Here is a 23,230-nt window from a genome sequence, read left to right as displayed (position 1 = left end):
TATTCACTTGAACCTATATATATATATACCTGAATGATTTTCATTTGTATTTATTTCACAACTCTTCTCAGCAATTATTGCCCATTCCTAGCTGCCCTTCAGAAGTTGGTGGTGAGTTGCCCCCTTGAACGCTGCAGTCCATGAGGTGTGGGTACATCCACTGTGCTGTAAGGGTGGTAGTTTCAGGATTTTGCCCCAGTGGCAGTGAAGGAACGGCAATATATTTCCAAGTTGGGATGGTGAGTGACTTGGAGGAGAACCTCCAGGTGGTGGGGTTCCTACGTATCTCCTACTCTTGTCCTTCTAGATGGTAGTGGTCAGGGGTTTCAAAGATGCTGTCTAAGAAACCTTGGTGAGTAGATGGTACACATGGCTGCCACTGTTCATCAGTGGTGGAAGGTTTGAATGTTTGTGGAAGGACGAGCAATCAAGCAGACGCCTTTGCCCTGGATGATGTTGAGCTTCTTGAGTGTTGTTGGAGCTGCACTTATGCAGTGAAGTGAAAAGTATTCCATTACACTCCTGATTTGTGCCTTGTACGTTGCGGACAGACTTTTTTGGGGGGGGGGGGGGGGTGGAGGGTGCTCAGGTGGTGCGTTACTCGCAATAGGATTCTCATCAATGGCAAACCCCAGGATGTTGATTGTGGGGGGATTCAGCGATGGGAATGGCAATGGTAATAATAATAAGTTTGGGCTGCCCTGCAAATGCTACAAAATCCAATCACCTGCCTGAAGTCGAGAGTTAATTTGCTGTTTGGTTGATGGTTGCTTTCTGTGAATTTCTAAATCCAGAAAATGAGATAAAAAAGGAACAATAATATTTTCTCTTTTAATATTTTGACAGCACAGATGTGATGTGTGTAGTATTTCAGGGTGCAGGGGAAGTGGAATATTAATCCGTTATATTTAGTAGGATTGTTTATGTTGGAGAGGCGCATAAATCAGATGTTGATACCAGTACTTGTTGTAATTGCCTTTCTGGCCCATTCCAGAAACTAGTCTACTTGTGCATACCCCACTCATGGTTCCGACTGAACCAGTTCAATGAAGGCCTTTGAATCAGGATGTATAGACATCGACATACTAACATTAAGCTACATATGAAAATATTTTGTTTCTCTCTGTCGCTGTCGTGCGTCCGGAGCTAACCCCCCACCCCCGGGTCCCATGCACGTGGGTGGGGCTGCCCTCCCCCTGCGGTCATGTGGATGAGTGGTGCTGCCTCTCCACTCCCGCCACGGTCATGTGCACGTGGGGGGGGGCTACCCCCCCCTCGATTGCTCGCACGTGGCTGCCCGTTCGCGGGCACTGTGCGCGCGTGGGGCAGCCCGCTCGCATGCGCTGTGTCGCGTGCGCGGGGCTGCCCACCCACGCGCTTTCGTATGGTGCTGCGCGCACGTGGCTGCCCACTCGCTGCTGCGAGCTTGCGCATAACCCCTCGCCTGCCCGTCTGCTCGCTGTCACACATGGGGCTACCCTTCTTCCCTCGCTCGCTGTCGCATGAATGCGGGGCTACCCCTTTGCCTGCTCGCCCCGCGCACGTTTGACAGCGAGCAACGGGGCAGACCCGCTTGCTTGCTGTCGCACACGGCTACCCACTTGCCCGCTCGCTGTCGCGTGCGGTGCTGCCCCTTCGCCAGCTCGCTGTTGCGCTCAGGGATCTATCCCCTCACCCGCTCGCTGTCACGTTCGTGGCGCTACCCCTTCGCCTACTCGCTTTCATGCATATGCATGCGGGGCTTCCCCCTAGCCCGCTCAATGTCATGTACATGTGGGTGGAGCTTCCCCCTCGCTTGTGGAAATACAGCAATGAGGGCTAGACCCGGCCCGTGTGACAGCAAGCGAGGGGGGAATACCCGCTTGTTCGCTGCCGCGCGCGGCTTCCACTTCGTCAGCTCACTGGGCTGCCCATTTGCCTGCTTGCTGTTGTGTGTGAGGCTACCCCCTCACCCGCTCGCTGTCACACATGCACATGCGCGTGGGGCTACAACGTCGCTCCCTGTCACACGCCTGCGGGGCTACCCCGTCGCTCGCTGTCGCACACGCCGGGCTACCCCGCCGCTCACATCGCGCGCAGTGCTACCTCTTGTTCGTTTGTGCACGAGGCTACCCCCTCACCAGCTCGCTGCCACGCATGTGCGTGCAGGGCTACCCCTTACTCATTTGCGCGGGTGGTGTTACCCCCTCGCTTGCTCAGGCGCGCGGGGTACAGTGATGAGAGGGTAGACTCGCGCACGTGCGTCAGCGTGCAAGCAGGGCTACCCCCTCTCGCAATTGTGCTGGCTCCTCTCCTGCTGCCATGTGCACCATTCCCCCTTTCTCGATCTCCCACACACTCAGCTCTCTGTAGCTTCTCCTGCCCTGTGGATGCGATCTGCCTTGCTCCACTCATCCTTCCCAGAGAGTTTAAATTGACTTTTCCCTCTTAGCTCTTTCATTTTTAAATTAATTTCAATATTATGTTGTTATTCCCGCTCTTAATTTTCCTCTTTACATCTGCTGTCCATTCTCTCACGTTTTGGCGAAGAGGTGTTTCCACATATGCTTGATGCAATGCTTGATGTTAGCGTTGCACTAAAATAAATAACATCAAAATCATTTGCAGCTGCCTGTTGAGTTCTGTTTAAAATTTCTGATAATATAATACAGGATTTGCCTTCCGATCCTTTAAAAGGGAAAACTTGTGCAGACTTTTCGTTTTAAATCAGAAATACTTGTTCATTAACAGTGGAAATATAACAATCTGAAAATAGGCTTGAAACATCAAAAGAAAAAATCTGACTATCTTTCTCTCTCCAATAGGATCAATTTGACAACTTGGAAAAACACACACAATGGGGAATTGAATTCGTGGAGAGATACAACAAGTTTGTTAAGGACCGAACAGACATTGAGACCAGCTATGCAAAGCAGCTTAGGTGAGTACTGTGAAAAGTAATGTAGTTAATTTCATTTCTGATTAGTAAATAAGAGATGAGTAATGCACCTAATCATTGGCACGGTATCTCAATGTTGTACATACATGTCTCTTTTAAACTTTGTGCTTTTGATGGTAAAATGAGAACACAAAAAACGTGTTTTTAATCATTGCTTTAACTCCTTTTGTTACTGAATGGTGGTAAATAGATAGTAAATATGTACAATGAGAGTACACATACCCGTATTGCATAAGTGTATGTAAGTGCTTTGTGCTAAAATTAATGCACATTGTTAAAGGTTTCACAATAGCCATACCTATAATTAGTGAACAATTTCTATTTGGCAACCTGAGTGTGAATGAAGGAATGTTCTCCATAAATTCACAGCTTGTATGTTGAATAGTGAGCAATGAGAAGTTTATAAAACACAATTTTACAGATGCTGTTAGAATTTAATTACTTATAGGATTAAAGATGATATGAAGATTATAGCAGACTGCTATAAAAGGAGAAAAATAACTGGGTAGGTTAATTATCAAACCAACAATTTTAATTTTCTACAGCCAGTGCAAACAGATGTTCTGATAACTACATAGGCTGCACTATAAAAATGAGCAATCTCTGCTTTCTGAAATGAAATGAAATGAAAATCGCTTATTGTCACGAGTCGGCTTCAAATGAAGTTACTGTGAAAAGCCCTTAGTCGCCACATTCCGGCGCCTGTTTGGGGAGGCTGTTACGGGAATTGAACCGTGCTGTTGGTCTGCTTTCAAAGCCAGCGATTTAGCCCTGTGCTAAACAGCCCTTTCTAACCAAGTAAAAAGCAGTTTGAACGCTTGCACATCTGTGGTTTTTTAATTTATTAGCAGCAATGTTCAGATTCAAATACCTACGATAATTTGAATAATTGGAAGGCAGTGGCGTAGTGGTATTGTCGCTCGACTGGTAATCCAGAGACCAGGGAAATGCTCTGGGGGTTTGAATCCCACCAGGGCAGATGGTGGAATGTAAATCCAGGAAAAAAAAAAATTGGAATTAAAAGTCTTTTCTTTTTTTAAATAAATTTAGAGTACCCAATTATTTTTTCCAATTAAGCGGCAATTTAACGTTGCCAATCCACCTATCCTGCACATCTTTGGGTTGTGGGGGTGAAACCCCCGTAGACACGGGGAGAACGTGCAAACTCCTCACGGACAGTGACCCAGGGCAGGGATTCGAACCCGGGTCCTCAGCGCCATAGGCAGCAATGCTAACCACTGTGCCACCGTGCTGCCCGTGGAATTAAAAGTCTAATGGTGACCATGAATCCATTGTTACTTGGTGTAAAAACCCATCTTGTTCACTAATGCCCTTTCGGAAAAGAAATCTGCCATCCTTACCTGGACTGACCTACATGTGACTCCAGACCCATAGCAATGTGGTTGACTCTTACATGCCCTCAGGGATGGGAAATAAATGCTGACCAATTCCATGAATGAATAAAGAAGAAAAAATGATGCAAGCTAAGGATTGGACTAGGACTAGCCAATGTGGAGCCAGGTTATAAGCCCAATATCTGTGCTAAAACATTGGCATCATTCTGAAGGATGAAGCATTTAGAGACAAAGGGAATAATAAGGGTGTTGACGTGGTTCTATGGTTGGCTGCCTCAGAGTTGTAACTGGAGCCACATACTTTTCTGCACTCTGCCCAATTGAGGGGCTTAGCATTGGGAAGGGGAGGAAGGGCTGTGCTGAAAGCCATTTCCATGCTTCCACCCTTCCTTGTGACTCCCATCCCATGGAGCTCGTTCTGCTCTCACTCACCTTTAGTTTTGGGGTTTGCAACGTTCCTGGGCCACCAGTGATTGCATTGCTGGCACCACTCTTGCTGGCACTGGTGAAAACAAGTAGCTTAAAGTTGTGTTTGCGTGCATGTGTCGCTGTGTGATGCAAGGGTTGTAACTAATCGGTGGGGAGGGGAGTTGCGGTTGAGCGGTGTGGGGGCTTGAACAGTGGTGGGGAGGATATTACGGCGGCGAAAGGGCACAAGAATACAATGGATGGCCAAGGACAGAGGTGAACAGTAAGAAGCACTCGTGGGAGTGAACCACCCAAACATTCTCAACAAACAAGCCTATGAAAATTCAACAAATGGCCTTTTTTTGGCACATGAAGTAGCATACATTGCCATAGTGCTGCATTCAAATGCGAAAGCCTGAACCTGATCTTGCCCCCTCCCTCCTCTCCATATAGGTGTACATTTTTGAATGGTGGGTTACTGGATAATAGTATGAAGTGTGCATTTAAAATGTAATGAATTATGTGAATGTCAGTGCAGGAATAGAAGGGACAAAAAATACACTGAAAAGCCTCAAGAAACAGAGAAACAAAGAATCTGTATTCAACACTCCAGTAGGTATGTGAAGTAAGGCCTACAGTTTTGAATTACTCAAGTAAAATTTATATTGGGGATTAAAGATCTTGAGGATTCATTTAAATGGTCAAATGTTTCACAGTGATTCTTTCTCTGCTGGGGGGGGGGTATGGGAAAGGTCATTTTGGAAGTTACTAGGTTTGTAAATACTTAAGGTATAAGGATATGTTGTAGTTTCTCATTGTAGGTCAGTGGGAAGTTTTGAACCTCTGGCTCAGGAGATGAAATGAACGTGCCTATGTTGAAATGAACTAACTTCACTGGACAGCATGGTATTCTTCTGTTCTGTGTTATCTTTATTTAAATAAATTCCTAAGAACAGTGGGGCGAGAGAAATCTAAGAATTGATTGGTGAATACATATTTATGAAATAAAAATAGTTGCCAATTATTTTTAAAGTCAGCTAGAAAAACCGGAGTCTGGTATAATTGAATCAAAATAATTGAGAGCAAAGCATTATCAATTTCCATTAGATAATGGCCCGGATTTTCTAAGCAGAGGCAATGATTGTCTCTGCGATGGAATGTTCCCCTGACTTGATACTGCTGCGCATTTCTACCGGTGTTTTCCAAGCCCCGCTTTCACAGAAACGTGCAGTACAGCATCCCTCGGGGAACTCTGTTGAAGCAGACTGAAGTCAGGGGAAAATGGAAGGTACTAGTTGCCATATGGTCAGTTTAAAGATCCAGTTTGAATGTTAGTAAATTAATGTGAGTGCATCAGTAGGTGGGGTAAGTCCGTGGATGGACTGGAATAGGGGGTGAGGTGGATGAAGAGGATACGGGACAGGGTGGGCGAAGTGGATGGCGGGAGAGGTGGGTGAAGTGGATAAGGGCGAGGTTGGTGAAGTGGACAAGGGGCAAGGTGGGGGATGTAGTCTGGTTGGGTCAGGTGGTAGTCCGGGTCTGGAAGGTGATTGTTGGGGTCAGTTGTTTGATTATCCATGATTTTATGCAACTAGCAGGTAAGTTGGCGAAACAGCTGGCTTGTAATGCAGAACAAGGCCAGCAGCGCAGGTTCAATTCCCGTTCCAGCCTCCCCGAATAGGCGCCGGAATGTGGCAACTAGAGGCTTTTCACAGTAACTTCATTGAAACCTACTTGTGACAATAAGCGATTATTATTATTATTATTATTATTATTAAGTGCTGCAGAACTAACTCGGTCGGTGACATTCATGGAGGGCCGAGGCAGCAGCAGATTTCCCATCGAAAATTGAAATTTCATGGGAAATTCCCATAATTTCCTTGGTTATCAGCCTGCTGAAACGTGTTCTGAATGCTCCTTCCGTGTCCAACAAGTCCTAATGTTGGACTTAACCCGAAGCTCTGGTCCAGGTGTAGGGATGCTACTTCTGCGCCAGTAAACCTCCTATTCCCATGCATATCAGGACTTTCACAGGTATAGACACACATTTTCAGTTGTTTTCAGTCTCTAAGAACCTGGAGACCAGAGGATTTTGGCCCAATGTGAACTAAGCAATTTAATTTGGTTTAACTGTCATTGTACCTACCCTGCCAAACGACCAAAAATTACTGCCAAAGAATTTTAGACTTGGATCTTGAGAAATAAACAGGACCATAAAATCTGAATACCGAATGTGCTCATTTGTGGACATGCTCAAAGGGAAATGAGGAATAGCTATGATGCTAATACAATGTTGCATCTGAATCATGTCATGTTGAAATATCCTTTTGTTGCAATTCTAGGTCATGGAAATGTTATAGTACATTGTATTAGAAATTTAGTCAGCAACACCCACTGATTTGGCTTCTTGACACTGGGGATGAAGGATGCATGTGTCATGCCTTTTAGCATAACTGGATCTGTTGTGGCAGGAGACAAAGCTGATTTGCTAACTCAGTGCATTTAATTGCACTGTTACATTAAAGGTTGTACTCCAGAAACATTTCTTAAATCTTAATATAAATTCTGAGTGGTAAATTATCAAATCCAAAACTTGGTTAACACATTAAGGCTTAAAAGGAACAAAAGGCTGGAATCGTGAAATATAAACTGAAATTACCAGATATACTTTGGTCGGTCAAGCAGCATCCGTGGAGCGCAAAACTGATAATGAGGCCTAACTTCCGAGTTCTCCAATGATGGATTTGGGCGGGGGGGGGGGGGGGGGGGGGGGGGGGGGGGGGGTCCCCTGAAGATGCGTTGGGGAATCGCTCAGAACTTGCCAGGTAAGCATTTGTATAGCAATTGCCGAAGTGCTAGCTTCCTCTGGACAATTGCGCTGCAGTGTGATCCATCCAAAAATGTGATTTAAATGGTTAACTTGGCCAGGATTACACCAATAGTTACTCAGAAAAGCATAACATTTGTACGACACAAGTGACAAGCAATCACTATCTTCAACAAGACAAAATCTAACCATCTCCCCTTGAGATATTTAATAAAATTTTTAGAGTACCCAATTAATTTTTTTCCAATTAAGGGGCAATTTAGCGTGGCCAATTTGCCTACCTGCATATCTTTGGGTTGTGGGGGCGAAACCCACGCAAACACGGGGAGAATGTGCTAACTCCACACAGGACAGTGACCCAGAGATGGGATTGAACCTGGGACCTCGGCACCATAAGGCAGCAGTGCTAACCGCTGCGCCGCCGTGCAGCCCTCCCCATGAGATATAACGGCATTGCCATTACTTAGTGCCCCACCATCAACATCCTGTGGCTTAACGTTGACCAGAAACCAAGCTGGTTCACTTCAGAAAGCAGGAGGGAGGGAGAGAGAGAGAGAGTGCATTCCTTTAATTTTCAAGATCTAAACGCATTCTCAGAGAAAGCACTATGTAGGAACCAATCACTGACCGTTGTCCCTGACCAACCCCCGGTTGCCAGTTAACCAATCAGTCCAACCCGCTCCAAACCGGGTTCCTAAGACCCAAGGTCTGGCTTCTCCTGTCAAAAGAAAACCTGGGAACAGAGTATTCTGAAAAGCAGGCTGCTTCAACCTTGAGTTGTCTGCTAAAAGGCACATTCCCATTATGGGTCCACGAACCAAAACAATAAAATAACATAAAAAGAAATAGGAACAAAGGAAATAAACAGGAAGAACTCTTGCACTATCCACTGCTGATTATATATTATTACATATTTACTTACCTGAAAGGCTGTGAAACAAAGGCTCAATAGATTGATTTCTAGGATGAGAAAACTGTCTCATGACGAGAGAATGAATTTCCAGGCCTTTATACTCTGAAATTTAGAAGGATCTTATTGAAACGTATATAATTTGAGCATTTGACTGGGTAGATGCTTCGCTGTTTTCCTGGCTGGAGCCTAAGGGGTCATAGGCTCAAGAAAATGGGTGACTCTTTAGGACTAAGATGAAAATCCCTTTCTACTCTAGTTATGAATCTTTGGAATTCTTTATCCCAGAGGGCTCAATCATTGACTATATTCATGATTAGGATCAATACATTTTTGGACACTGAGGAAATCAAGGGGTATGGGCAGAGGGTGGAAAGATGGAGCTGATTGAGAAGATCTTGCTGATTGACAGAGTAGGTTTGTGTTGCCATATGGCCCACTTCGCTTATTTCTTAAGTGATGGAGTATGATTTGTTAGTAATCTGGGATTTGATCCAAGAGTTGAAGTCTGCTGTAGCTTTTGTCATCTTGTTCTCAAGGTTTGTGTGATCCAGCAGCCTCCTATACGACGATCATTATAGCGATGAATGATGCTTCTGTCAAAATTAAAATATTTTGAAGATAATTTATATTTTAAATAATGTAAAATACTGGTATTTTGGTGGTTTAAAACAATTGTGAATAATTCAGAAAGGTAGAGAGGCTATTGAAAAACAGATACAAACAGAAGGTATGAATGAGGGTGGGATGGTGACACAGCATGATGATCAGTTTGTGCCCGTTGTTTGCCACATGATGAGTTTCTGATTTCATCAGATCTGTTATTAGGATGTGCCAATTGCAAGTGTGCCATAGATTTAAAATTATTGGTAAGAAGAACTAGAAGGAGGAATGAGCAATTTCTTCTCCGAAGGTTGATAAGATCTTGAATTCGCAGCCTGAAAGGTTGGCAGAACCGGATTCCAGAGGAAATTTCAAAAGACAATTGACATGTATTTGAAGAGGGTTCATTTGCAAGTTTGGGGGGGGGGGGGGTGCATGGAGGAATCTGAAGACTTATCTGTAATGGTTGTATGTTCTTTCAAATAGAGTGGCCTATAGCAATTAGTGTGAAAGCAGTATGAAATATTTTGAGACTTGTGAAAATGCACACTGAGGCTGGTGCTGATGTAATATATTTAGTAGTATGTTTTTAAGAAAATATTTTTATTAAAGGCATTTTGCAGATATACACATTGAAAATCCAAAAACTAGAGAACCACAGATACCAATACAACACAGGCCAACACTCAATAACAAGCCCACGGCTTTCCTAGCCACACACCACCACCGCCAATGCTCACTGACTCCTTAATTCACTTTAAAGAAGTCGACAAACCGCTTCCACCTCCGGGTGAACCCCTCCTCCATTCCCTGTCGGACGAACGTAACCTTTTCCAAGTGTAGGAATTCTGCAAGGTCGCTTACCCGCACCCCTCCCTTTGGCAGCTACGAGACCCGCCAGCTCAACAAAATCTGTCTTCGGACTATCAAGGAAGCAAAGTCCAAGGTATCAGCCTCTCTCCCCACCTGATCTGCCGGATCCTCCAACACTCTAAACATTACGACCGTTGGCCTCTGGGGCCCCCCCCAATGACCAGAATTTCCGAAAGCACCTGCCAGAATCCCTTCTGCTTTGGACATACCCAGAAACTGAAGACGTGATTTGCAGGCCCCCCTGCAAACGGCCCACACCTATCCTCCACCCCTGCAAAGAACCGACTCATCCTCGCAACCGTCATGTGGGCCTTCTGCACCACCTTAAATTGGATGAGCCTTAACTTCGCACACGACAAGGACAAATTTACGCTTAATCTCCTTAACCGCTGCGCCCTGCCTCTCCATCACCTCTCCATAGATGTCTGCTACTCTCCTCTCCCCAATGTCATCTTTGGACAGAAATGTATCCTTTAGCACCAAAGGTGGCAGCTCCGGGAAGGCACCTCTCTCCTCACAAAGTCCATCACCTGCAGGTACATGAACCCGTTCCCCTTCGGCAACTGGTAGTTTCCTCAAGCTCTTCCATGCCTGCAAATCTGCCCCCTATAAAGAAGCTCCTGAAGTACTCTATCCCTACCTATCACCACACCTGGAAGCTCGCATTCAGCCCTGCCGGCACAAACCTATGATTGTCACATATCGGCGTCCACAGAGACATGCCTTCCAACCCGAAATGCTGACTGCACTGGTTCCAGACTCTCAACGCTGAGACCACCTCTGGGCTCATGGAATACTGGGCTAGCGAGAACTGGTGCTAACAACAGTGCCCTCAGACCTGTCCCCTACATACGCTGCCTCCATCCGCCCCAAAATCGACCCCTCCTCCACGACACATTTTCTGACCATTGTGATATTCGCGACGCAGTAGTTATCCAGCAAGCCCGATAATGACCAAACACCCCCCACCCCCTGCAAAAAATACTCCTCGCCCGCGGGGTCGTCCCAAAATTGTCCCATTTACCTTCCAAAAAAAGGACTTGGGAACAAAGATGGGGAGGTTCTGAAACACGAACAGGAACTTGGGCAAGACTGTCGTTTTAACCGTCTGCACATGGCCCGCCAGTGACAGAGGCATCCCACCTCTTAAAGTCTGACTTCATACCCTCCACCAGTTGCACCAAATTCAATTTATGCAGCTGGACCGAGCTCCGCACCACCTGTATCCTGCGCACCCACCACCCGGAACGGCAACTTCCCATGTCTCCTTTCCTGCCCTCTGGCATTAATTGGGAACACATCACCATGTTCATTTTATACCCTCAAAAACACCTAAATTCCCTCAGGATCTCTATAATCCTATCATAACTCCCACCAGGTCCGAGATAAATAGTGGCCAAATCCGAACCAGCCCAGCACCTCCAACAGATATGCCTTCCAACTCAATTGAAAGTCATCCCTGCATCCATTGCCATCTCCACTTCTACCCCCTGCCCTTCTGAGGGCATCATAATGACATTGAGCAACCTGTGCACATGTGTCAACAGCTGCTGCCCAATCACAAACACCGTCTGGTCCAACCCCAGCACACAGTCCTCTACCTGCAACGCTAACACCTTTGCATCCACATTTAACAGCGTAATTGGGCAGTATGACCCACACTACTCCGGGTTTTTAAGATCAACTAAAGGGAAGCTTGCGACAATGTGGAGGAGGGGAGCACCCCTCCTTCCTCTCAACTCATTGTACACCCCCACAAGCAGGGGCCCCAGCTCCGCACCAAACATTATACAACTCGGCTGGTAACCCACCTGCCTCCAAGGTCTTCCCTGTCTGCATTGATTTTACGCCCGGGTCACTGTGTGTGGAGTTTGCACATTCTCCCCGTGTCTGCATGGGTTTCACCACCACAACCCAAAGATATGCAGAGTAGGTGGATTTACCACTCTAAATTGCCCCTTCATTGGAAAAAAATAATCGCCAATCCACCAATCCTGTGTGCACACAGACTCAAAACATCACTCCAATGTTCAATATCCTTGTACTCCTCCCAGTCCATAGTCTCTCATAAAGTCCTTCGCCTCCTCCTGCGAGTCAAAATCAAACTCTTGCTTCTGGTGTGTAACCCACAAACGAGCGGGGTACACAACCCCAAACTTCACCCAGCTTCTTTTAGAGAGGGCAGCCTTAATCTGGTTGTACCTGACCCTCTGCTTGCCGGCTCCGATCTGGGTCTTGATAAATGCGCAGCTCATTCTCCTCCCATGTACACTTCTTTGTCTATTATGCCAGCCTCGTAAACTTCTCCTTATCAATAAAACGATGCAGCCTCACCACCATTGTCCTTGGCGCTTCCCCATTAGCAACCTCCTCAGCACCCTTTGCACTCGGTCCACCTCAAGAGGACAGTCAAAGACGCCCCTTTCCCATCGGGGTATTAAGTTACCCCTTAGTTCCCAACTACCCATATTCCCTGAACTCTTGAGTTGCCCCTTTTTTCCCCAGCCAACATCCAATATTATATAGCTGAACTAAATATAGCATATGGTTACCATGCACAGGTTATTTATGAAATGAAAATCGCTTATTGTCACGAGTAGGCTTCAATAAAGTTACTGTGAAAAGCCCCTAGTCGCCACATTCCGGCGCCTGTCCGGGGAGGCTGGTACGGGAATCGAACCGTGCTGCTGGCCTGCTTGGTCTGCTTTAAAAGCCAGCGATTTAGCCCAGTGAGCTAAACCTAAATGAAATGAAAATCGCTTATTGTCACAAGTAGGCTTCAAATGAAGTTACAGTGAAAAGCCCCTAGTCACCACATTCCGGCACCTGTTCGGGGAGGCTGGTACGGGAATTGAACCGTGCTGCTGGCCTGTCTTAGTCTGCTTTCAAAGCCAGCGATTTAGTCCTGTGCTAAACCAGCTGCCTATCTCTCGCACTCTTTTTAAACAATGGTACAATGTTCTCAGACCTCCAATCCTGTGGTACCTTGCCTGTCCCTAGTGAGGATTGAAAAATGATCCTCTGGGCATCCACTAATTCCTCCCTGGGGTACAATTCATCTGACCCCGGTAATTTATCCACTTTCATTTCCTCCTCATTATGCTTATTTTATATAATCTGTCATGTCACAAGGTGTCGGGCGACGACATAGGTGGGGTTAGAGACACAAGCAGATAACCTGAGGCCTTAAGCCCAGATACAATAAATAGTCAATTTATTGATAATTACACGCAAGTGCTCATAGATGTCGACACGAAAAAGGTTCAATTTACCAATAAAGGCTTTTACCTAATCCACAGCCAAGTTCCAAAATGGGCTTGCAGCCTGGCCCTGGTCACAGTTCACAATGCACACAGCAAATGGTAGAATGCAAGTAATCCACACCTGAATCCACTGGTCCGGGTCGTAGTCCACAAAGCACATAACAAATGGTACAAAGTAAGGAATCCACTACCTCCTGGCCTCCACCCCAAGCCTCTTCCTATGGTTCGAGGATCCGCTTATCTCGTCTGTTTTTCAGCTGAATGTCATCACCAAGATTGATGTGAGCTCACTTCCGGGTTGAAGGTCACCATTGCCAGTGGCCATTTTATATGAGGCCTGGCTGTACTCGTTGGTACTTGGTTCTATTCTGCCATACATGGTATTTATATTATCTTGAAATCATAGAATCATAGGATACTTATGGTGTGGAAGGTGACCCTCTGAAAGCACACCGCACCCAAGCCCACTCCACTGCCCCATCCCTGTAGCTCCCTAACCTAACCAACACATTTTTGGACATTAAGGGGCAATTTAGCATGGCCAATCCACCTAAACTGCATATCTTTGGACTGAGAGAGGAAACTGGAGCACCCGGAGGAAACACAGACATACACGGGGAGAATGTGCAAACTCCACTCAGTCACCCTCGGCCTAAATTGAACCTGGGTCCCTGGTGCTGTGAAGCAACAGTGCTAACCACTGTGCCACCACATTAATAGGTCTCCTGTAGCATTGCTGACTGAGTCAGAGGTTTTATACGAACAGGGATAGTATGTGGAGTGTAACCAATACACCAACTTCTCTGCATTGATGTGGCCCTCTGAACAAAGCAGACTGTGGCAACTACCGAGGAATATTCCTACTCTCCATCGACGGGAAGATTATCACCCGAGTCCTTGCTAGCTGCCTTCTCCCAGTCTTTGAAGAAATCCAAAGAGGCTTCTGACGAAACCATGGAACAGTGGACATGATTTTCACTGCTCGGCAATTTCAAGAGAAATGCCAGGAGCAACATCAATGAGTCTACATGGTCTTCATTGAACTGACCAAGGCTTTTGACTCCGTCAATCGGAAAGTGCTTTGGAAGACCCTGTCCAGAAAAATTCATCAATATCCTCCATGGCTAGATGTCGTGACAGTCCTCACTGCCAGAAATAAGACAGAAACCTTCGAGGTCAAGACTGGAGTCGAGCAGGGGTGTGTCATCTACCCCAGTCTTGTTTCCATCTCCTTTTCCACCATCCTACACCTTGTCAAGAGCAATCTTCCCAGTGGAGTGCACATTGTGTTCAGGATGAATGAAAAACTTCAATCTCAACCGGTTGAAATCCAAGAAGAAAATAACACTGACATCGATCATGGAACTTCAGTATGAGGATGACATCACCATCTGCACTCTCTCAGAAGAGAACCTCCAAGTTGTACTTGACACCTTCATGGATGTATACCGAAGAATCGATCGCCGCCTCAATCTCAGGAAGACTCGAGTCTTTGACCAACCTGCTAAGGGCAAGATTTGATTCCTCCCATCAAGATCAACAGAGAAATCCTACAGAATGTGGAACATTTCCCATACCTGGGGAGCCACCTCCTCTCTAAGGTTGACATTGATGTGGCGATCCAACATCATATCCAATCATGAGCACCTTCTTCGGGCATCTAAGGATGTGAATCTTTGATGACCGCAACATCCGTGCTGACACCAGGATCTTCGTGTACAAGGCAGTCATCCTCCCAACTCCTTGGTACGGAACAGAAACTTAGACTACATGCGGATGCCTCCTCAAGGTGCTGGAGAGGTACCATCAACGCTGTCTGAGACAGGTTATCTGTATCACTGGGAGGACAGATGTACTAACATCAATGTCCTTGAAGGAACCAAGAGAGCCAGCATTGAGGCCATGGTCATCTGAAACCAACTCTGCTGGGCCGACCATGTGCTTAGGATGTCAGAACCGCAACTGCCAAAGCAAATCTTATATACCCAGCTCAAGGAAGGTTCCCGAACAGGAAGAAGCCAAAAGAAGCACTTCAAAGACACCCTGAAGGCATATCTCAAGAAATACAACATGTACTTCAACGTGGGAGACCCTTTATCAAGTGTGTAGTCAAAGTTGTGGCTCCAGAATCGGGCTCATCAGCCATGCAGGAACCCACACAGCCCATGACTGTGGGCAGCACGGTAGCACGGTAGCATGGTGGTTAGCACAAATGCTTCACAGCTCCAGGGTCCCAGGTTCGATTCCCGGCTGGGTCACTGTCTGTGTGGAGTCTGCACGTCCTCCCCGTGTGTGCATGGGTTTCCTCCGGGTGCTCCGGTTTCCTCCCACAGTCCAAAGATGTGCGGGTTAGGTGGATTGGCCATGCTAAATTGCCCGTAGTGTCCTAAAAAGTAAGGTTAAGGGGGGGAGTTGTTGGGTTACGGGTATAGGGTGGATACGTGGGTTTGAGTAGGGTGATCATTGCTCGGCACAACATCGAGGGCCGAAGGGCCTGTTCTGTGCTGTACTGTTCTATCTATCTATGTATGACGAGTAACATGGAATTTCTTTGGGGAAATCATGCTTGTTTAGCCAAAGAAGACTGGTGGAGTCAGGTTTTATAAGACCCGGGGTACTATGTCGAGTGTAACCTGAGACACCAACTTCTCTGCAGGGATAGGCTTGTATTTCCAGCAAAATTTGAAAATCCTTGAAACAGTAAGGCAGGTTCTGGCATATGGAGAGTGGGGTCTCCTGGTCTGGGAACTTGGGGTCATTTTATGACCAGGGATTACAGTCTGCTTGTTAGGATCATGGCGAGGTGGAGTTGGGGGACAGTCCTGAAGTGTAAAGTGGAGACGTTTAGGTTGTGGGTCCTGGGGTTCAACAGGGCTAAGGATTTGATTTTGGTGCATGTGAGAATAGAATCATATCAGAGAATCCTAGTGCAGAAGGAGGCTATTCGGCCCATCGAGTTTGCACTCACCCTGCAAAAGAAACACTACCTAGGCCCAATCCCCCACCCTAGAACATAGAACATTGCAGCGCAGTACGGGCCCTTCGGCCCTCGATGTTGCGCCGACCCGTGAAACCATCTGAAGCCTATCTGACCTACACTATTCCATTTTCATCCATATGTCTATCCAGCGACCACTTAAATGCCCTTAAATTTGACGAGTCTACTACTGTTGCAGGCAGGGCGTTCCAGACCCCTACTACTCTCTGAGTAAAGAAACTGCCTCTGACATCTGTCCTATATCTACCACCCCTCAATTTAAAGCTATGTCCCCTCGTGTTGGTCATCACCATCTGAGGAAATAGACTCTCACTGTCCACCCTATCTAACCCTCTGACTATCTTATATGTCTCTATTAAGTCACCTCTCAGCCTTCTCCTCTCTAACGAAAACAACCTCAAGTCCCTGAGCCTTTCCTCGTAAGACCTTCCCTCCATACCAGGCAACATCCTAGTAAACCTCCTCTGAACCTTTTCTAAAGCTTCCACATCCTTCCTATAATGTGGTGACCAGAACTGCACGCAGTACTCCAGGTGCGGCCGCACCAGAGTTTTGTACAGCTGCAGCATGACCTTGTGGCTCCGAAACTCAATCCCCCTACTGATAAAGGCTAGCACACCATATGCCTTCTTAACAGCCCTATTAACCTGGGTGGTAACTTTCAGGGATTTATGTACCTGGATGCCGAGATCTCTCTGTTCATCTACACTACCAAGAATCTTGCCATTAGCCCAGTACTCTGCATTCCTGTTACTCCTTCCAAAGTGATCCACCTCACACTTTTCCGCATTAAACTCCATCTGCCACCTCTCAGCCCAGCTCTGCAGCCTATCTATGTCCCTCTGTATCCTATAACATCCTTCAGCACTATCCACAACTCCACCGACCTTCGTGTCAGCTGCAAATTTACTAACCCATCCTTCTACACCCTCTTCCAGGTCATTTATAAAAATGACAAACAGCAGTGGCCCCAAAACAGATCCTTGCGGTACACCACTAGTAACTGAACTCCAGGATGAACATTTGCCATCAACCACCACCCTCTGTCTTCTTTCAGCTAGCCAATTACTGATCCAAACCGCTAAATCACCTTCAATCCCATACTTCCGTATTTTCTGCAATAGCCTACCGTGGGGAACCTTATCAAACCCTATTCCCTTAATCCTGTTACCTGCCAATATTACATTGACTTAAACTAAACTCTGTTTCATCTCTAACTTTCCCGAAGAGCAATACAAATTTTCTTATCCCATTTTGAGCCATAAGGCCCCAATCCTCCTCCTTTCTCATCGAACTTCTCTGACTCATCTGCAGTTCCTTTTCTCTCCTTTACCCAGTGAGCATTGTAAGCCAGTTTCAGTTTCTAGGTTTCGCTTAAAACTTTTAAGCATAAATATTTAGCTTATTCAACTGAATGGATGGATAATTAAAAGCCGAGGGTTCAGTTTTATGATTTGCATTTTGAATATATGTGAGGGATAGAGAAGTAGGGATTGAATGCACCATTAGTGACTTTTCTGATATATACAATTTTAATAAATATATACATTTATGTAGCAAACAAATCTTGAATCATGGAATGCTGAAAGCTTTCTGTTTACCCAGTCTCTATATTTTATAAAGCTGTCTCCATCTCATTTATAATATCTTGCATCTGCATGTGCTTCCTTCTGCACAAAATGACTTCCTGTTGTCACACTTGTCAGCCTTTTTTTAATAATATATTGTGATGTCTGCATTTATACATAGGAGAAACAGATTAAACTTTTTGTTCTGTTTTTACAGTCTGGCCACATTTAATGTTAATTGCAATTTTCAAAGCAAAAATGTTAAATTGTTAAAACATCTAATTACCCCCATTGTACTTTGTTGGTGGTTGAAAAAAGGCAACTGTAATCACTTAGATCTGTCCGAAAGATTGTAATTTCTGACATTTGTAATAAAGAGGAAGAGAGCAATGTTCAGAGGAGAGCAGGCAGATGTTTTCTTTCCTGACTCATATTCAAAATGTAAAACCCCAATGGAAAGAAACTTTTGGAATCCAACGCTCATGATGGTTTTTTCCTCTGCACCAACAATAGTTCGAATTTCATGCGCCCATCCTGTTTCCATGTTCTTTCCCATACCAGCCTCCCCGAACAGGCGCCGGAATGTGGTGACTAGGGGCTTTTCACAGTAACTTTGAAGCCTACTTGTGACAATAAGCGATTTTAATTTCATTTCATTTCATTTCTTTCTGTCTATTTCTTTCCACCACTGCCTATCCTATTCTTAAATATTGACAGTCTGTGCTTCAAAATACTTACGCGAGTCCTGCATCCACAGCTGAGATAAATCTTCTCTTCTTTTCGAACCTCAGACAAATAAATCTAAGATAATGCTGTTCACAGTTGTTACTGTTCATTGGTGTTAAATGAATGTTAAATTTTGTTCATTCACCCTTTCAAAGTATTTAAGGAAACAACCAGAGACTTCGAAATAATCACTCAATGAAGTCATACTTTTCAACTGCTTAAAATTCTCATCCTTGTCTCCAAATCCCTCCATCAGCTCTATCCTTTCCATCTTTGTAACCTCTTCCAGCTCCAGAGACCTTCGGGAACCTGCGTTCCTTGAACTCTGGCCTCTTGAACATCCCCCTCTCCCCTTGCTTCTCCATTACCAGTTGTACCTTCAACTGGCAAGGCTCTCAGTTTGGAATTCCCTCCCCCGACTGCTCTGCCTGTCCTCTCCTCCTTTAAGACCATTCTTGCAATCTGCGCCTTTAACCAAACTTTTAGTCAATCCACCAATTTGGGCCATGTCAATTTTTATCCAACTAAATTCCTATGAAGTGCTTTGGGATCTTTTCCTGCTGTGACGATGATACATAAATTGAAATTTTAGTTATGATCCTGGACAATGCTATTTTAAAAACAAAATTAGGTCGAAAAATATAATCCAGATTGTAAAGGGGTGAGGTGGGCGGGAATGTTTGATTATGGGAGTGATTGTTGACTCTAAATTAGAGAGAATACCTGCTATGGACCTATAAAATTTGTAACCGGCTTTACAGAAAACAGTAGCAATATAGCAGCTTTGCATTTGTAATTTTGCGTAATTAAAATATAATGTAAGTGATCTGCAATTGATCAATTATAATTTATGTACTATTTTTGTGATATTACAGCCAAATGATTGTCACTACATTACAATTAGGGTTAGGCCTGATTCATTTGATATTTATCATATTTCCCTTTTATCAGTGATCTGCACAAAATCCCATCTTTAGGTTGTCTTTAAAAAAACTTCATGTCATGCGTTATAAACTATTAAAAGTAAAATGAGGGCAGCACGGTGGCCCGGTGGGTTAGCACTGTGGCTTCACGGCGCCGAGGTCCCAGGTTCGATCCCGGCTCTGGGTCACTGTCCGTGTGGAGTTTGCACATTCTCCCCGTGTTTGTGTGGGTTTCGCCCCCACAACCCAAAAATGTGCAGGCTAGGTGGATTGGCCACACTAAATTGCCCCTTAATTGGAAAAAATGAACTGGGCACTCTAAATTTATTTAAAAAGAAAGTAAAATGACACATTTTCCCTTTGTCTGTTTCCCACAAACCAAAAAGATGTGCAGAGTAGGTGGATTGGCCACGCTAAATTGCCTCTTAATTGGAAACAAATAATTGGATACTCTAAATTTATTTATTTTTAAAAGTAAAATGGCTTTGGATTCCATAAATGCAAGTTTTTGGCAATTGTGGCATAATGTTCATATTCCATATGTGCCTTCCATGCCCAGAAATCCAGCAAAAGCTGGCTAACAGCTTAAAAAACTTATAACAAAACCTAAAAGCTACCAGTTCCAGAACAACCTTGATTAGAAATCTGTAAAGGAAAAAAGCATGAACACTTGATGGATGAAATATAATGTTAAGGCTATACTTCAAGGCGAGTCCTTAGCCTTGTTCGGCCAGTGAATCTTCAAATTTTGCTTCACAAAGTTACGTATTATGGTGAATTTTGAGCATTTCCATACTTCACAATTGATTTATTTATTTTTTAAAGGTTAACTCTTGAAGCTGATTGCAATTTGGATTTTCAACAGACTAAACAAGATCAAAATGTTTCCTGAACATTCACTTTAGCCACATTGCATTAATTAACACATGAATTCTACCACTTCTGGGCCTAGTTTAGAGGTACTGTAACCCAGATTATTTCTCATCCTACAATAGAAACTCCTCTGCTCTAGCCATTCGAATTCATACCAGCAGCCTTCTCATTCTGCATTCCTAATTAAACCTAGCATACATACTTTCATCCTATTCCATTCAATCAAGCACTTTTGTCCCTCTTCCAGTTCATGCTGACGCACTCTGTGGCCCCACAAGGTCAAGGAAGTATGCTTTTATTCTCCACTCTGTCCTTTATCAAGTATTTCACTTTCTCTCTCCCTGCTTCATCGATGTGCTTTCCCCAACCTCTCTCAAATGCCATACTTTTCCCAGCTCCTCTTTCCCTGTCCTGCAAGACCTGAGTGCTGTGATTAGCAGAAAATCAGCTCAAAGCCTCTCTTATAAGAGAGGTGAATGGAGATGAGTTTGGGAGTTGTATCATGCAGGCGGAAACTCTTTATTCTCATGAAAACTGTCTATTACAGTATAAACTGCCAGTATACTTGTCATTAGGAATTGTGATGAGGAGAGCAGTTTGGTCCGACACATTAATCATACGCTTCTTGTAGAGTGAAATTGAAAGAGAGGGGTCTAGACCACACTAATTTTTGTTAGAAGCCACTGACAGTAGATGTGAAGTGCTGATGGATGGCGTGTATGGTGTTGCCATGGTGTTGGTCTTGAAAAAAACTGATATTTAGTGTTTTATGTGAGCATCTTACAATAAATATGCCATTCCCTGTATTTGACAAGAAAAGATTATTTATGTTGATCTGCTGTGTCACTTTTTAGAATTGAAACAGCTGGATCTTTCTAATTATCTTCAAATGTGTGAGGCATCTTCATGCGAATGTTCCACTACTTCACCATTCAGTGAAGGCCTCTTTGAGTGAAGATAAAAAAATCCTATGTCACTACCTGGTGAAGAATAGGGAGTTTCTCTGCATTCCTCCAACTTTGATTTCCAATGGACACACATCCCTCTCTAATTCCTTTAGCCATATAAGCCTTGGGTTCTGGAATTCCCTCCCTGCCTTCCTTTTAAGAACTGCCGTTAAAATCTACCTCTTTGACCAAGCTTTTAGTCAATCTATCCCTATTTCCTGATGAAAGCTCATCGACCTGAAACCGTAACTCTGTATTTCTCTGTCCACAAATGCTGCCTGACCACCTGAATATTTTCAGCATATTCTGATTTATTTAGGTTCCCTTTTTGCTGTGAATTAATATTTGTCGCGTAAAAGCACCTTGCGAATTTTTTTGTACATTGAAGGCACAAAATAAAAGCAAATTGTTGATGTCTTGGCAAATAGCACAGTGGGCTAAACAGCTGGTTTATAAAGCAGAACAAGGCCAGCAGCGCGGGTTCAATTCCCGTACTGTCCTCCTGAACAGGTGCCAGAATGTGGCAACTAGGGGCTTTTCACAGTAACTTAATTGAAGCCTACTTGTGACAATAAGCAATTATTGTTATTATATTATTCTCGAGCAGTATCATTCAAGCAAATTACCTGGTCATTTATCTAATTGTCTCTGGTTGTCCTTCTGTATGCATATTGGCTGCTGTGTTTTCTTTTATTTTAGCGGTAACTAAAAGTACTTTATTGGCTGTTAAGCACTTTGGGGCATCCAGCAGTTATGAAAGGCACAATTTAAATGCAAATTGATTCTTCTTTCTAGTTAACATGTTGATTTCCCCTGTGTGAATTTCATTGGAGGCCAGGGAATTAATTCATTATTCAAATAATTAAATTATAATCTGTTAAATCTACTATTCAGGAAGGTGTGTTTGAATCCTAATTAGGATGGGAAAATTAACATTTTACTTTTTAAATAACTGTGTTTAATTAAGGTTTAAGAATGCTGATTTATTTCTGACTGATGATGTAGATTACCATATTTATACGGAACAAAAAATATTTGAGCACAAAGTCAGTTTATGCACTGGCAGACACCAATGTGATTGTAGGGAGCTGTAGGTGATTGTGTGCTTTGTGCAAAACATTTACAGATTATATCTGATCACAGTAACATTGCCATTACGAGTGCTGAGCCTTCTTGGGTAAGCAACTGGTGTTGGTTTGTAGCCCATCACACATTGTTGAGACAAGCTTGAACCCGTAAATCAGTGAAATGCGATTCAGTATCACTTGAAATCAGTTTATGCCCACTCGTAGAATTTGACTGCATGCTTCATTGAGCAACCATTCACTTATTTATTATATAATTGGAAACCTATAATGCAAGAATACCAGCATTTTGATAGTTAACCAGTGACTGCCATAACTTTTTTTTTGTAAATTTAGAGTACCCAATTATTTTTCTTCCAATTAAGGGGCAGTTTAATGTGGCCAATCCATCTAACTTGCACATCTTTGGGTTGTCGGGGTGAAACCCATGCAGACACGGGAAGAATGTGCAAACTCCATACAGACAGTGACCCGGGGCCGGAATCAAACCCAGATCCTCAGCACCGGGCAGCAGTGCTAACCACTGTGCCACAATGCTGCCTGACTGCCATAACTTAAATAACTTTATGCACTTTTATTGATGCTTATGCAATTCCAGTTACAGAAGACTGAACTTCATGTATTGATTTCCTGCATTAAATTGCTAAAGCTGTCTCTTAGTCTAGCAGTACAGGAACATTAGAAAGAGGAGGAGGCAATTCAGCCCCTCGTGCCTGCTCCACCATTCAGTTAGATCATGGTTGATCTGCACCCCAGTTCCCATTTCCCACCTTTTCTCCAAGTCCCTTGATACCCTTTCCCGACAATAATCTATCTCAATTTCAAAACCTCCAATTATCCTAATATCTGTAGTCTTTTGGTGGAGAGTTTTGAAGATTTCTACTACCCTTTGTCGAAAAGAAAATTCTTAATTTAGCTCTTGCATGACCTGGC

At 44.3% G+C, this 23,230-nt stretch overlaps 1 protein-coding gene across 11 annotated transcripts in view; it reads left to right on the top strand.

The window, feature by feature from the left end:
* Nucleotides 1–23,230, top strand: part of LOC119955494 (formin-binding protein 1) — a 280,892-nt gene that overhangs the window by 81,846 nt on the left and 175,816 nt on the right. For all 11 annotated transcript variants that reach the window (XM_038781726.1, XM_038781734.1, XM_038781730.1 and 8 more), the window contains exon 2: nucleotides 2,805–2,920. In XM_038781726.1, coding sequence (XP_038637654.1) covers nucleotides 2,805–2,920 — 116 coding nt within the window. The remainder of the gene's footprint in view (nucleotides 1–2,804; nucleotides 2,921–23,230) is intronic.

Source organism: Scyliorhinus canicula, chromosome 21 (assembly GCF_902713615.1).
Source record: "Scyliorhinus canicula chromosome 21, sScyCan1.1, whole genome shotgun sequence".
Classification (NCBI taxonomy): domain Eukaryota; kingdom Metazoa; phylum Chordata; class Chondrichthyes; order Carcharhiniformes; family Scyliorhinidae; genus Scyliorhinus; species Scyliorhinus canicula.
This window is presented reverse-complemented; position numbering and strand designations above follow the sequence as displayed.